The 16,171-nt window shown below is 41.1% G+C and overlaps 1 protein-coding gene across 8 annotated transcripts in view; it reads left to right on the top strand.

The window, feature by feature from the left end:
- The window catches only part of RYR1 (ryanodine receptor 1), a 1,068,376-nt gene that overhangs the window by 469,358 nt on the left and 582,847 nt on the right, over positions 1-16,171 (top strand). For all 8 annotated transcript variants that reach the window (XM_069206982.1, XM_069206985.1, XM_069206986.1 and 5 more), the window contains exon 43: positions 9,916-10,051. In XM_069206982.1, the coding sequence (XP_069063083.1) occupies positions 9,916-10,051 (136 nt within the window). The remainder of the gene's footprint in view (positions 1-9,915; positions 10,052-16,171) is intronic.

Genomic DNA, 16,171 nt, shown 5'->3' on the forward strand with positions numbered 1-16,171 from the left:
GCCCTTTTGTGATAGTTGGTTTGGGGTCTGTGTGGGTTTCTGCACTGGACATGCTTTGGTGATGGTGGTCCATGCATAGGTGTTACATGCAGGGCCTTGGTATTGAGATGTGTGGGTTGTGATAGTGGGACATATGGAGTTGATGGTGTGATGGGGGTGAGGGTAAGAGTGGGAGTATGTGATGGCATGCAGGTGGGGTGGGAGGGATGAAGTAGTTAAGAAATGACTTACCAGAGTCCAGTCCTCTTGCTACTCCTGAGAGGCCATCAGGATGAATTATTGTCAAGACTTGCTCCTCCCATGTTGTTAGTTGTGGGGGAGGGGGTGGGGGTCCACCGCCAGTCCTCTGTACAGCAATCTGGTGTCTGGATACCACGGAACGTACCTTCCCCCGTAGGTCGTTCCACCTCTTCCTGATGTCATCCCGTGTTCTTGGATGCTGTCCCACTGCGTTGACCTTGTCGACAATTCTCCGGCATAGCTCCAGCTTCCTTGCAATGGATGTCTGCTGCACCTGTGATCCGAATAGCTGTGGCTCTACCTGGATGATTTCCTCCACCATGACCCTGAGCTGCTCCTCTGAAAACCTGGGGTGTCTTTGAGGTGCCATGATGTGGTGTGGGTGATGTGTGAGGTGCTGTCTGTTGTGATGTGTGGGGGGGATGTGTTGGTGTGTGTTGTTTGAGGTGCATGGATGTTGTATAAGTGATGGTGTTGTGTGTCTGTGGATGCTGGTGTTGTGTTAGCTAATCTCTCTCTCTGGCCTTCTTCCAAATTTTGGGTTGTAAGGGTTTGTGGGTAATGTGGGTGTGTGCTTTATATTGGATTGGGTGTGTGGGTGTGGTGTGTGTATGTTTATCAGGTGTGTGCATTTCGAATTGTCCAATGTAGTTGTGTTTTATAAATGTGTATGTATTTTGAGCGCGGCGGTGTGTCCCGCCAATGGATTACCGCGGTTGAAAGACCGCCTCATTGATTCGTGGGTCGTGATAGTGTGGGCGTATTCTTGTTGGCGTGATGGTGTCAGATTTAGTATTGCCAGTTTATCACTGACCTTTGGTGTGGCGGACTTGCGTGGGTGTCTGTATTGTGGCAGATTCAGAGATGTGGGTCGTAATGCCTGTAACAGATTTCCGCTGCTGCAACAGTATGTTGGCGGTCTTCGGCACAGCGGAAAGCAGGATTTACCACCAGGGTTGTAATGAGGGCCCAAATGTGATTTGGGCCTAATTTTCTTGCATGGATATGAATATTATATGAACAACCCACAGCAAGGGTATGCAAGGGGGTGGGTAGCAGAGGAGTGGACACTCAAGAGGTAGATATGACAGAGTTGCCCATTGCCTCCCATGTCGTTTGCCTTTTCCATGGAGCTCCTGGCATGTAGCCTGCATGTATCCATTCCATTGTAAATAAATGGAATGGAGCACACACAAAAAGATATCCCCCTATTGTCAGAAATTCCAATAGTCATACACATTTAAACATGAGATGAGTTTTCACTAAAGTGGTATCAATACCGAGAGTCATATCTGAAAAGTTTAGAAATCAAAAAAGACTTTTAATACATAAATCATAAATATAAATTTTGATGTATCACAAATTTGTTTCCATATGAGTTTGTTAATAATGAAACAACGTTCGTCAAAGCATTACACAGATGTAAAATCTACTAATCAGTGGTTCATCCCCTACTAAGATCATTCAAAGTCCAAAACAAAAGTGGTTGTAGGGGTAGAAACACAACGTTCGTCAAAGCATTACACAGATGTGAAAACTACTAATCAGTGGTTCGTCCCCTACTAAGATCATTCAAAGTCCAAAACAAAAGTAATTGTAGGGGTGGAAACTATCCACTCTGAAGAATAGGAAGCGAAAAAGAAATGTCTTCATCCAGATAGAAAGAAGGATTGTCCAGTTCATCCAAACTCAGCCGACACGTGTTTCGTCCCGCAAGGGACTTTATCAAGGCTGATAAAGACAAATATTGAGTAGACTTATTAGTGTACCTATTTGTATCGCTAATGACAACAATGATCACCTAAAAATAGCAATATCATGCGATATATCGACATAGTAATGGCGATGTGGGTGTTATACAATGATAGAGAACCCAGTGATAAGAAATATCTTGATACCACAAGTGGGTGTTATTGGTACTTAAGTGTATTGAGAGCAAAAAGAAGCCATAGTTATCAACACCATTACTCAGAAAAAAAAAGAAAGAAGAAAATAAAATATGTCTACACCGAAAGAAGTAAAGAAGGAAATGAGGAAGGTGTATAATCAAGATAATGCATGGAAGACACCAATAGGCAAAGAGGCCTCATGCATATTAATTATGTTACCACTAAGAAAGTCCAAAGTTCGGGATGATTATCACAAAAGATTGAGTATTGTGAATATTAAATGATTTTAATTTATTAGTGTAATCCCAAGTGGGTATATTGATGACTGAAAAGATATATTGAATTTTGTACCTTGCTCCTTTTAGCATTAGTTGTTTAAGAACGAAATGTTAATCCAAAAAAGTCACAAGGAATCTGTAAAAAGAAGGAACCATAACTATCCCTTATTCAAAAAATATTTTGGGTGAAACTAAATTTTAATGTATCATTGATTGAGTCCAATAATCTTACTAACCTGTAGTAAAAAATCTCCATTTTAGCTCTATAAGTCCAAAATGAGCCTGACATCCAAATATAGGGTGCCTACGGTGAACCAAGGTAGAAGAAGTTTGTTAAATTGGTCCAACCAAGAGAAAGGAGTTGACTAAAACAAAACCCAAAAGTATTAGAAACTACTAGGGGATTTCCCCTAATTACAAAGTCCTGAGTTTTACCTTAGTAAATGGTAAGGCGTCCTGAAATCGGTCCTTCGGTAACGGCTTCCAAAAGCCGAATGCCTCTAGGACTCGTGTTTTAAAGAGAACAGTGTAATAGAGGAAGGACTCCTCCTTCTTAGTAAATCGTCTGTGTGGAAGTAATGTTGGAAAAATAGCCGCCATCTTTGAATTTCAACACCGGCATTCACAAATGACGCCAAGCTATCTCGGTGTCAGAAATGAAAGACGGCAATGAAACCAAACATTAGAAATAAACAAATTTTCTGATGATTATGAATAGATATATTGACTAGGTCAATTGGTATTTAAAACAAGTCTTTACGACATATCTACGCAGGTCAATTACCTTTATTAGTAGACATTTGAGTTATAAGGCTACTAATTCGCAATCATGATACTGACTCATTAACATTTTTAATTACCTTCTCCCTAAAGTTAAAGACTTCTGAATATAATTGCTGCTTTGGTTACTTCTGAATCTTTGATCTTTTGAAAAAACAACTCAGGTGTCCATATTATAATAAACTCAATTTTTCGATGGCTTTTTCAATAAGGCGACTTTACACTATTCAAAATTACTGACGCAGACCATTTCTCCCCTTTCCAGTTTTTAGGCAATTGCCTCTCTAGACAATAATCAACCTTTTGTTGTTGGGCTGTTTATTCAATGCCACATAATAAGGTTCTTGGTGGTTTACTTTGGCTGGTTCACCGTTCAACCACCTACTGCCCGTGTCCTCTATTCTATATTCTGTGCGGGGACTCTGGCATCGCGCGCTTTTGGGCGGTCTGCCAATTCTTTTTGGCAGTGTGATAAATGACTTGTTTTTTTCTAATGTTTGGTTTCATTGCCGTCTTTCATTTCTGACACCGAGATAGCTTGGCATCATTTATGAATGCCGGTGTTGAAATTCAAAGATGGCGGCCATTTTTCTAACATTACTTCCACACAGACGATTTACTAAGAAGGAGGAGTCCTTCCTCTATTACGCTGTTCTCTTTAAAACACGAGTCCTAGAGGCATTCAGCTTTTGGAAGCCGTTACCGAAGGACCGATTTCAGGACGCCTTACCATTTACTAAGGTAAAAACCACCTACTGCCCGTGTCCTCTATTCTATATTCTGTGCGGGGACTCTGGCATCGCGCGTTTTTGGGCGGTCTGCCATTTTTCTTGGCAGTGCGATAAATGACTTGTTTTTTTTTCTAATGTTTGGTTTCATTGCCGTCTTTCATTTCTGACACCGAGATAGCTTGGCGTCATTTGTGAATGGCGGTGTTGAAATTCAAAGATGGCGGCTATTTTTCCAACATTACTTCCACGCAGACGATTTACTAAGAAGGAGGAGTCCTTCCTCTATTACACTGTTCTCTTTAAAACACGAGTCCTAGAGGCATTCGGCTTTTGGAAGCCGTTACCGAAGGACCGATTTCAGGACGCCTTACCATTTACTAAGGTAAAACTAGGGACTTTGTAATTAGGGGAAATCCCCTAGTAGTTTCTAATACTTTTGGGTTTTGTTTTAGTCAACTCCTTTCTCTTGGTTGGACCAATTTAACAAACTTCTTCTACCTTGGTTCACCGTAGGCACCCTATATTTGGATGTCAGGCTCACTTTGGACTTATAGAGCTAAAATGAAGATTTTTTACTACAGGTTAGTAAGATTATTGGACTCAATCTATGATACATTAAAATTTAGTTTCACCCAAAATATTTTTTGAATAAGGGATAGTTATGGTTCCTTCTTTTTACAGATTCCTTGTGACTTTTTTGGATTAACATTTCGTTCTTAAACAACTAATGCTAAAAGGAGCAAGGTACAAAATTCAATATATCTTTTCAGTCATCAATATACCCACTTGGAATTACACTAATAAATTAAAATCATTTAATATTCACAATACTCGATCTTTTGTGATAATCATCCCGAACTTTGGACTTTCTTAGTGGTAACATCATTAATATGCATGAGGCCTCTTTGCCTATTGGTGTCTTCCATGCACTATCTTGATTATACACCTTCCTCATTTCCTTCTTTACTTCTTTCGGTGTAGACATATTTTATTTTCTTCTTTCTTTTTTTTTTTTTTTTCTGAGTAATGGTGTCGATAAATATGGCTTCTTTTTGCTCTCAATACACTTAAGTACCAATAACATCCACTTGTGGTATCAAGATATTTCTTATCACTGGGTTCTCTATCATTGTATAACACCCACATCGCCATTACTATGTCGATACATCGCATGATATTGCTATTTTTAGGTGATCATTGTTGTCATTAGCGATACAAATAGGTACACTAATAAGTCTACTCAATATTCGTCTTTATCAGCCTTGATAAAGTCCCTTGCGGGACGAAACACGTGTCGGCTGAGTTTGGATGAACTGGACAATCCTTCTTTCTATCTGGATGAAGACATTTCTTTTTCGCTTCCTATTCTTCAGAGTGGATAGTTTCCACCCCTACAATTACTTTTGTTTTGGACTTTGAATGATCTTAGTAGGGGACGAACCACTGATTAGTAGTTTTCACATCTGTGTAATGCTTTGACGAACGTTGAGTTTCTACCCCTACAACCACTTTTGTTTTGGACTTTGAATGATCTTAGTAGGGGATGAACCACTGATTAGTAGATTTTACATCTGTGTAATGCTTTGACGAACGTTGTTTCATTATTAACAAACTCATATGGAAACAAATTTGTGATACATCAAAATTTATATTTATGATTTATGTATTAAAAGTCTTTTTTGATTTCTAAACTTTTCTGATATGACTCTCGGTATTGATACCACTTTAGTGAAAACTCATCTCATGTTTAAATGTGTATGACTATTGGAATTTCTGACAATAGAGGGATATCTTTTTGTGTGTGCTCCATTCCATTTATTTACAGTGTTAATTTGCGGTTACAGGTTTCTCTGTCCCGATACACATGCTTGACAACAGGCATGTTTTGAATGTATGAGCACCTAAACAATACTCGTCACTATAGGAATGTGCGGCAACCATAGGTTTTCTGTTGTCCATTACCTCTAATGATAAAAAGAAATGTATCCATTCCATGATGGGGCTTTCAGATTGGTTTAACGAACCACATAGTATCAACACATTAGCAGGTTTATTGTAATAATGCATGTATTTGCCTAAAAAACCCTACACAGACAGTACTGATGCTCCTTGCTGAGCTGGACATTTCAGGGTTAAAGACTTACTGGAACAAATTAGCTCTATTCCCAGTTGCTGGAATGAGTAAAGTAAAGGTGGATGCTCTCTGAAATATAGATATAGGGTGGGAAGTTTAGCATTTCTGATATTTAGGAATATAGATGACTGTAAATCTAACAGACCAATATGAATTAAACATGGGGAGAGTATTGGCAGACCTCACTACCTCTGTAGAGCTCTGGAAAATACTACTGCTCTCCATTATGGAAAGGAGAAAGGACAACATTAGTGAAGATGTTGTTTTTCCGCAGTTTTGTATATACTTAAAAATTCAATGTGTCCACTGCCTTCCAAACGGTTTAATGAACTTGATAGACTGATGGGATCTTTGTTCTGGGATGGGAGACTTGGTAGAGTGAACCTAAGCAATTTACAACTCCCTTGGATGAGGGGTGGCCTGAAGGCCCCAGATCTGCCCCTCTACTATGCTGTGGCACAATTAACATATGTAGTACAGTGGCTTGACGCAAATGATAACTGGGAAAAGGCATTGCTAGAAGGCGACCATACTCCTGGTATTCTGACTGTAGCCTTCATGGTGGGGAGAAATGCACCACTGACTCCTGTATCTTGTTAGGTGGGTTGGCATGGTCTGGGAAAGGGTGGTCAAAGTTTTTCTCAAGAAAGTGCCTCATGACCCTTACAACCTGCTGTGTATATGGAAACCATTTAAAGACATCAGTGAAAATATGGCTATGATTAAACGATGGGGGCAAACAAAAGGGGACCTATATCTGAATAATAGGTTTCTCACATATGATCATCACAAGACTCTCTCGGCCTTGGTTTGGGCCATTTTCTACACTATGCACCATTTGAACAGTTAACCAGGGAAATCTGGACCATGTTTCCAGGAGAACCCCTAACAACGTGAATAATGACTAGAATTCACACTATGGCTGGATGCAGACGGTTGATTAGCAATTTGTACAATGACTTAGAGGGCGCCAGAGTTGGAAACACCATGCAAGCATAAGAAAAATAGTCACAGGAGTGTCCAGAATCATTAACGGACACGAACTGGAGGAAGGCCTGTGAACAAGTCAAATGCATTTCTTCAAATGCTTGATTAAATTGATACAGTTCCGTTATTTGCACAATTCTGTTATATACTAAAGACTTCAAGGCCCTACCCAGGTAGAACATCCCATTGCCATTAATGTGATGCCACTGGGGCACACTTTCTCCATATGATCTAGGTGTGCCAATGGTTGGTGGGATTTTGCGACAAAATAGTGGGGGATCTACCAACGATGACTATCACAGTACCCATTGAAACCATCAATCAATAGCTCCTAGCAATGTTCCCCATGAAGAAAAACTATAAAGTTAACATATAGAAGCTTGCCATATGGACAATATTAGCCAAAAGGAGTAAAGCAATCCATGGCTGAACCTTGGAAAAAAAGACTCAATTGAGTGGGCTGTAGCAGTCTAGCAACATGTTAAAGCCTCGAGGAGAGACAAAAAATTGACAAAGGACTTAGCTGCCTGTACGCAGGTGCTCATTAAGCTGACAGTCTGCCATTATAATAGACCACCTTGAATCGCAATGAAGTGCGATAGATACTGTTAATGAACGAAATAGCACCAATGCTAAGGAAAAGATTTTGTATGCACAGGCTTGTTCACAAATGATGAATTAAAATTGAAAATTAATGATTGTCAGAATGCTGAATATACTGGTGTGATGATCTTACTGTACATTGTTTTCTGAAAAGAAAAGAAATTGAATGAAAAAAGCCAATGTCAAATGTCTAACTTGTTTAGTCAAAAAATGAAACATCTATACTTTTCAAAATGTTAGAAATCAAACCAGTATCTCGTCTTTTAAAGGGAAATAAGTGTATTCAGGAGATTTAAGGATTGATTAAAAAAAAGGGCCAACAAAAGAATTCAGATGCAGATTACATCTGTGAAATGCTGACTGTTAGCCCCTCATCAATTTGTCCTTCACCCTAAGCATTGTGATTTGCCACATCCACATCTTAATTTATGGAGGGCACAGGAAATAACTGAGGTTTGTGGTAGGAAACGCACATTACAAGCTTGGTGTGCTGCTGGTTGGTCTAAAGACAGCTCCTTGAATCTTTTCAAATGCATGGCAGGTGTGGCATCCCTTTTATGTCATCAAGGGATATTTGCTTACCTATACAATAGGCTTATAATTGCCACACAGACCAATAAAGCAGCGCTGAACTTAAAAAAGACAAAGTATCAGATTTTCTCCATACCCCACTCCTTGGCTTCTGAATTTCCATTGTCCCAAATTCTAGACTCCATATGATGCCTCTAGCAGTGTCAAGAGCACCAATGGTCTTACGTACAGGACACTGGGATAACAACCTTCAAATGTCAATATAATCAAGACAGTCAATCTTGTGGTGGTGCATAGCAACAGACCTGTTTTAAGGGATCCCATTGCAGCAAGAAATCCCAACTGAGATGATTTTCAAAGATGACTCATATCAGGATTGGGGGTAATCTGTGAGGTCTGTCTGTACAAGGCAAATGGATGAAGATGGAGAGCTTGGATCACATCAACTACTTAGAACTGAGAGCAGTCTATCTAGCTCTCAAATCCTTCCTGCCTTTTGGCACACCAAACATGGTTGTTATTCAAATGTCAAGTATACTGACCAAGCACTTCTTGATAATCAAATGTGGTGGGGGTGCGCTATATAAGATCACTTTTCTTGGAGTCACAGAAGATCTGATTGTGCGTCTTAGCCAGATGTCTGTCCCTAAAATCTGTTTATTTGTCAGGAAACTGAAACCAACAAGGTTCAATTGGCAATGATCTTTTGATGCATTGGTTAAACACATTGCTTTACACTTTTCCTCCATACCTTGCTTACTGCAGTCATTCTGACGCCCCGAAACTGCCAAGTGACAGTGATTCTCATTGCTCTGTCCTGGCCCAGGCAGTGTTATCTAGATGTACTACAGATGTCACTCAGTTAATACAAGATGTTCCCATGCAAACCAAACCTACTGACCAGGTTTCAGGGTCTACTGTGCCACCCAAATCTAGCATCATTGAATTTGGCAGCATGTCTCCTGAGATCAGATAATATGGACATCTAAATCTATGTCAGTCATGCATGAATATATTAAAGCAGGCCAAGCGTTCTTCATGTAGGGCATGCTGCTCCTTTAAATGGAAGAAATTGCGTTTATGATGTCAACAAAGAAACTACAGTTCTATCACCTCCCGAGAGGATGTCATTTTCATAAATAATTGTCCCTCCTCCCCTGCATCTGTACTTGAATGTAAAGGGAAAAAACTTAAAGATTCTCACATCCACTGTTTTGTCCACAAAGAACTGATTCTGTAAGGAAACTGCCATTATAGGGCATCATGGTTAGTGGAAGATACTGGTGCCTTAAAGAGACAGGGCTTCTTTTTCATCTCTTCCAGTGTAAGCCTATCAGACTGCACTTTTCCTGATTAGCATAGGTTCTGCAACATTGTCCTGAGATAAAGCTTCCTCTGGTATTACAAAAGTTTTAAGGTTTGGAAAATCCTGTCTATGACAGGCTTTCAGAAAGTGCTCAGCAACAAATGCTTGCGAACTGACAACTGAGTTATGCCTGAGCGACGTCTGATCACCAAAAGCCATGCTCCATCGGAAAACCAAGTGGGAGAGGAAGGAAATAGATAATTTGCTGGTGGTAATAACTGGAAGTGCTTTCTCATTCTAAATTTGCAGATGAAGATATATGATATTATGAACCCTCTCCCCGTCTCTCTTTTTCTCTTAAAATGACAAGAATCGCTGTTCTTCGTTATTAGCTTTTTGCTAAGAGTTGTCTTCATATTGGTACCTTTCTGCGCAGGTGGTGTCATACTTGGCTGGACGTGGGCTGCAAAGCTGCCCAATGCTACTGGCGAAGGGCTACCCTGATATTGGCTGGAATCCTGTTGGAGGGGAACGTTACCTGGACTTCCTGCGCTTTGCTGTTTTTGTGAATGGTGAGTACCCAGAGAGCCAGACACGATTAGCTTCATTATTTTATAATGAGTAGCAATCAGAGACTATGGGTCTGACACCACTCTATGTAGGGTGTGGGATTTGTAACAGAGTGACAGCGACCAACAGACATAAATAGGTATAGGATCATCAAAACACCAATGTGGCACAAAGGTACACCCCATCACATTACATGCCAAAAATACTCACTAACATATGTCCAATTTTATAAGGCAATTATCATATAGTAGTAGAAACCCTAGCATGCCATGTTATAATAAGACACTGACACACAGAGTACCCAACTCATACATGTAAAACACTGCACAGCAGTTTTTTAAAGAAACACACAGTTGTGTACATTACACAACAATACATTGGCACATTCCATGTGTAAGGGATGCAAATCTCTAATCTATCTCTTCCAGCAGGCTTATAATAATCATCTTGGAACACTTTTCGGAGCTCAAGTCCATTTGTAGTTTGATTATTGAACTCTGGGTATCATCTCCCCTGTGTGCCGTCATGTTCCTACCATTTGATGAACCTAGAACAGCATTTACCTATTTACTCCAGTATTGGAACTTTCATAGATTCACATGCTTGAATACTTCCCCGTTGTCCAAATGGGAGTCCCCGGTGTAATACATAAGATATGCTTAAATGTATACCTACATTCTCCAGTATTGGATCTTTCATAGATTCAAATGCTTGAATCATTCCCCCTCGTCGACTTGGGAGTCCCCGGTAACTTAATAAAGCAGTATATATTTCACTATTATAGGCTACAATGGCAATGAAAAGGTCAGTTCCATGTTCTTTTTAAAAAAAGGACCAAATTTGAACTATGACCAATCAGGCGACAACACCCTCTAGAACACTCCCAACAGAGGCTGAGTCACTCAGATTTGCTACCGCACGTCGTGTGAAGGGACTCTCCCTGAGCTCTGCTCAGTTCTTCAGCTTTTACTTCTTTTTGGATCATCGAAGATTATATTTCCTGTTTCATTTCTCTAACCCTGGCACTAATATGTCAGAGTACAGGTAAACAAGGTAAAAGACTACATTATGTCTAACCTTTTCCTCAAAACTCTCACGTTCTGTGAGATGAGGCTATTAGTGGCTGGGATTACAAAATCTTAAAACTGTCACTAATAATGAGGACAGTGAGGATTCCTTCACCTCACAGGAGAGGTCAGAGGGAGACCTTGCGCCAGGCTCCCCAGAAGGCATGCAGAAAAGCCGTAAAAAGACTTACCGTGAGTCTTCATAAGGCACTTCTCACAGAGAGAAAGAAAAAACTAATGGAAAAAGATCCTCAACTAACTCTTCAACTCGGCCATATCATCAGAGACATCCTCATTACCTTACAATGGGGCGTCTGAAAACTGCCGGTAAAATCATAATTCACAGGAATTACTTTGAGGTGGTTGATGACAATGTTGACTGTTATTACCTCGTCTGTGAAGGGCCTCGTCTACGATGGCCTCATCTACGAATGGCCTCATCTACGATGGTCATCTATGACGGCTGTCTACGACAGTCATCTACAGTGATTGTCTATGACGGTCATCTACAGTGATCATCTGCGATGGTCATCTACAGTGGTCTATGATGGCTTCATCTACGAAGGGCCCCATCTACGGTGGTCTCATTTACAATGGTCGTCTACTATGGCCTCATCTATGACGTTCATCTACGACAGTCATCTACAGTGGTCGTCGACGACGCTCGTCTACGGTGGTCGTCGACGACGCTCGTCTACGGTGGTGGTTGTCGCCAGTAGTCTGCGGTGGTCGTCGACGACGACGGTTATCTACAGTGGTCATCAACGAAGGCCTCATTTACAATGGTCGCTTACGACAGCCTCATCTATGATGTTCGTCTACCACAACCTCATCAATGATGCTAATCTATGACAATCATGCATGACAGCCTCATCTATGATCTTTGTCTATGACATCCTCATCTATGATGGTTGTCTATGACATCCTCATTTATGGTGGTTCTATATGACAACCTCATCTATGTTGGCCGTCTATGACAGCCTCATCTATGATTGCCATCTACGACAGCTTCATATATGATGGCAGTATCATCTACGTCGGTCGTCTACGGCAACCTCATCTATGATGCTAGTCTGTGACAACCTCATTTACAATGGTCGTCTACGACAGCCTCTTCTACGATGATCATCTACGACGGTCATATACTGTGGACTCTTCTATGATAGTCATCTGTGACAGTCTCATCTAAGATGTTCATCTGCGACAGCCTCTTCTGATGGTTGTCTACTACTACGGCCTTGCCTACAATTATCTAGTCTACGGAACCACATCTACAATGGCCTTGTCTCTGTATGCTTTGTCGACAATGGCCTTTTCTATGACTGCATCCTCTACGAAGACCTCATCTGCGGTGAAGGCCTCATCAACAATAAACATTGTCTACATGAGCCTAGTCGTTTACATCCATCTCATCGAAATTGATTCCAATACAAATTATGACGAAAACACGTTATTGTCAACAAGAACAAAACACACATAATCCAGAATAATTTAGTGTCAAGCATTGGGGTACCAATATGAACTTGTCTTCAAAAGTCAGTATATTGAGGGGCAATATATGGAACAATTACACCACGCCGCCTCCAACTGCAGAGCATGGGTCAGGTCCATGTATCTCATACTGAAGCTTCAGAGCATATTACAGCGCCAATTGGTGGATTTCCCGACCAGATTTATTTTGGGTGTTTCCATACCCTTCGGAGCGAGCAACCAAACACTTCCAGTTTCCTATAGCAAACAAGAAATTAGTTAGTTTTTTCTTTATGAATTTAAATAGGAAAGCTGTAAAACCTATTCCAATTGCTCAATATCCATGAGGAATTACAATCATGGAAAACCCTATCATTCATAATTCCGCCTAACCAGCAAGGACATGTTCTCATCTAGGTCCAGACTACTGTACGGGCTGCCAATTCACTGGTAATACGGGGCAGGTATAGCCACCAGATGTGGTCAGACATGGCCACATAAATAAAATGTTTGCCGGAAGATTGGAAAAAAATGCTGCTGTAGTGGAGTGAGATGTCAGCATAGACTGTGCTATAGATAAACTTCAATAGTATTCCCACAAGTGTTCCTTGGATATTATGTATCAAGGCCACAACATTTAATAATTTGAGGTACAAATATATCTAATATTTTATAGCACCATGCAGATGGTCTGTATGCATGTTGACGATTACTTGGAAGCAGTCAACAGTGACTCTTGACACTGCATGATTTTTTGGGGCATTACAATTTCAAATGAAACAATCTTTAGAGGGACCCAAAAAAGACAATTATCCATTGATAAGTATCTTACATAGCAACCCTCTCAGTAGCACTTAGGCTAGCTTACCTACAGTGACAACGTTCTGTTGCTGATTACACCATCCAGTGGGAAAAACCATTCCAAAAATGTTGTCATCTATGGCAGAAAATAGCATCAGACAAATAAGGCCTGGATCTCGTCACATATAGATATATGTTGCAGTTAACCCAGATTCCGCCATCTACCTTTGGAAGGAAGTGCTAGCTACTCTGACCAAAGGGTCCATAGAGAGAAACACACATTCTCAGCAAGAAAGAGGTTTCTATTCTTGGTTGTGCCTCATAAACTAGAAAACAGAGGAGTGTCAATCCAGCATGCACCTCCAGAAATTAACAAGTATTTCTGGAAACAATCCTTTTATATGGTCTCCTTCAGCACAGGATATATATTTATATATATTTTAGTTTTTGCATTCCCACTCATCAGAGTTATTCCATTTGGCTTCAGATCAGCTTTTTCAGGAAGGGTTTCCCCAACTTCGACAACTCGTTGATAAAAGCACCAACAGCAATTCAAGCGTCCAAGGCCACAGAGGCTTCCCTTCCAGGGGATTCTCATCAATAGTCATAAACACTGAATATTCCCGCCCATGTGCGGGGATCCTGAAGCATATACAAACACACATGTACATGTATGAAATAACTATGAAAAATTAAATTTCAGTAGATACTTTCAATGCAAATATAATATATACATGCGTAAACAGCAATGCAGTCTATGTTGAGAAACAGGCTAAAAATGCTTTTTTTTTTATATTTCTTTTGTTAAACATAAATGAAAACCTTCAATTAAAGCTAAAACGTTTTTTAGTCAAAGTAGAAGGCATAGAAAGTATAATCAATCCATTTTAAAAGAGAAAAACTACATTGAAAATAAAGGAGCATTATTAGCCAAATGGCTGCTTGCAGGTTAATACAGCAGAACCAAAAAATTGTCACCATGCCTTTAAGACCCTGAGCACCTCCAGTATCCCACCATGCCTCAGGGGTGAGAGTGAGGTGACAGTTGGTTCACAGTTAGTTCTTTTTTCTGGCTCCTTCTGTGAGGATCTTGGAGCATTGAGCTCTCATTTTTCAGTTTTTTTCAACAGAAAAATACTCTAAAAACTTTTGTTTTAAGCTTTACTCGACGTCTTCACTTATTGCCTTCACTTTTTGGAAATTGTCCTTCTTGTGGGAAGAAGAAGGCCAAGTCAGATCCACACTCTGTGTGCATAGAGTGTTTGGCTCAGTGTCACTACCCTGACACCTGCAGACATTGTAAGAACCTGTCTAAAAGAACTTTAAAAGACAGGGAATTTATTCATCTGCATGGGCTGCATGAAAGAGAAAAGACTTCATCATCTTCTCTTCCTAGAGGAAATTCTAAAGACTCTTCTGATAAACAGTGAGCCAGATCGACGTCAGCCGGTAAGAAAATACCTGTCTGTTCCCCGTTGATGTCATCCCTTCCGCCGTCCCATCACCAGACGTTGAAAGCTGCACTGCCGTCGACGGCAATTCAACCGACGTCGAGAGAAGTGACGTTGAAGGCTCATTTCCCTCATCAGGATAGATCTCTGTCGACGGCAACACACAGATCGACGTCGAGTAGGCACAGGAAAGCTCATACGCCATCTGGGTCAAGTCTCCATCCTTCAATGTCAAGACCTCCGACGTCATAGTTGATATCGAGAACGAGGTCGAGGTCTCCACATCATTTGGAGCTGAGGCGCTCTTCATCGTTGGTCCATCGTTTGAGTCGAAACATTTAACATCGAAGCATGTTCATGCAATGGGCCGCCAGTCGCCGTCAAGACACTCAACGTCGAGACCTGAGAAGATGAAATCTCAGTCGATGTCAAGATTTCATAGGTCTCCGTCGACGTCAGAGCAACGTCGATCGACGTCGAGGCAACCATCACCAGTGACACCTGTCTCACAAAGAGCGACACATTGCATCAGTCCACCTCAAGGACCATCGACAGCACAGCCAGCTGCAGAGACGGCTCTACCTCAACAGGGTTTGGTGGTCACTATATGGAGTGGGTCATCGGGTGCTTCAAGAGCATCCTCTCTAGGACACATTTCGCCCTAAACCTCTCTCCGAGATGGTTGGAGAGCCTTAACAAGACCCCGGCTTCTCCAGACTCACAATACTCCCATCCGTATTCGCCATCAGCCTCGTTGCCATGAACCTATTTGCCAACGATGCCCGTTGAGCGAGCAAGGCCAACATCTGATCAGCCAAGTCCTAGACGCCGACGCAGCCAGTCAAGATCCAGGAGTAGGTCACGATCCAGACGTCGCTCTAGATCAAGGTCTTCTAGATCACGACAACAATGACGCAGGTCTTCTTCGTGGTCAGCAACATCTAGCTCCTCCATTAGATACTATTCTCAACACTGACGAACTCCCCTCCAGCAAAGATGTCCCCAGTGGACGATATAACAGCCTTCAATAAAGAGTTAGTTAGAGGGGCCCAGAAACTAAATATAGATGTTCCAGAACCGACAACTTCTTCATCAATAATTTTTTAGACCCTACATCATCGAACATCTTCCAGACAGTTATTACCACTGGTGCCTGGTCTCCTACAACCGGCAATGGAAATGTTTTTGACACTGGCAAGCCTCTGTCCAGCACCAGCTAGGATCCTAAAAAAGTATAAGGCCCAAGAACAGGATCCTTTCTTTCTCAGAGCTGATCCACCACCAGACTCTGTTATTTTAGCTGCTGCCCGTAAGACACATTCGGTGGCCTCAT

This window comes from Pleurodeles waltl, chromosome 9, assembly GCF_031143425.1.
Source record: "Pleurodeles waltl isolate 20211129_DDA chromosome 9, aPleWal1.hap1.20221129, whole genome shotgun sequence".
Classification (NCBI taxonomy): domain Eukaryota; kingdom Metazoa; phylum Chordata; class Amphibia; order Caudata; family Salamandridae; genus Pleurodeles; species Pleurodeles waltl.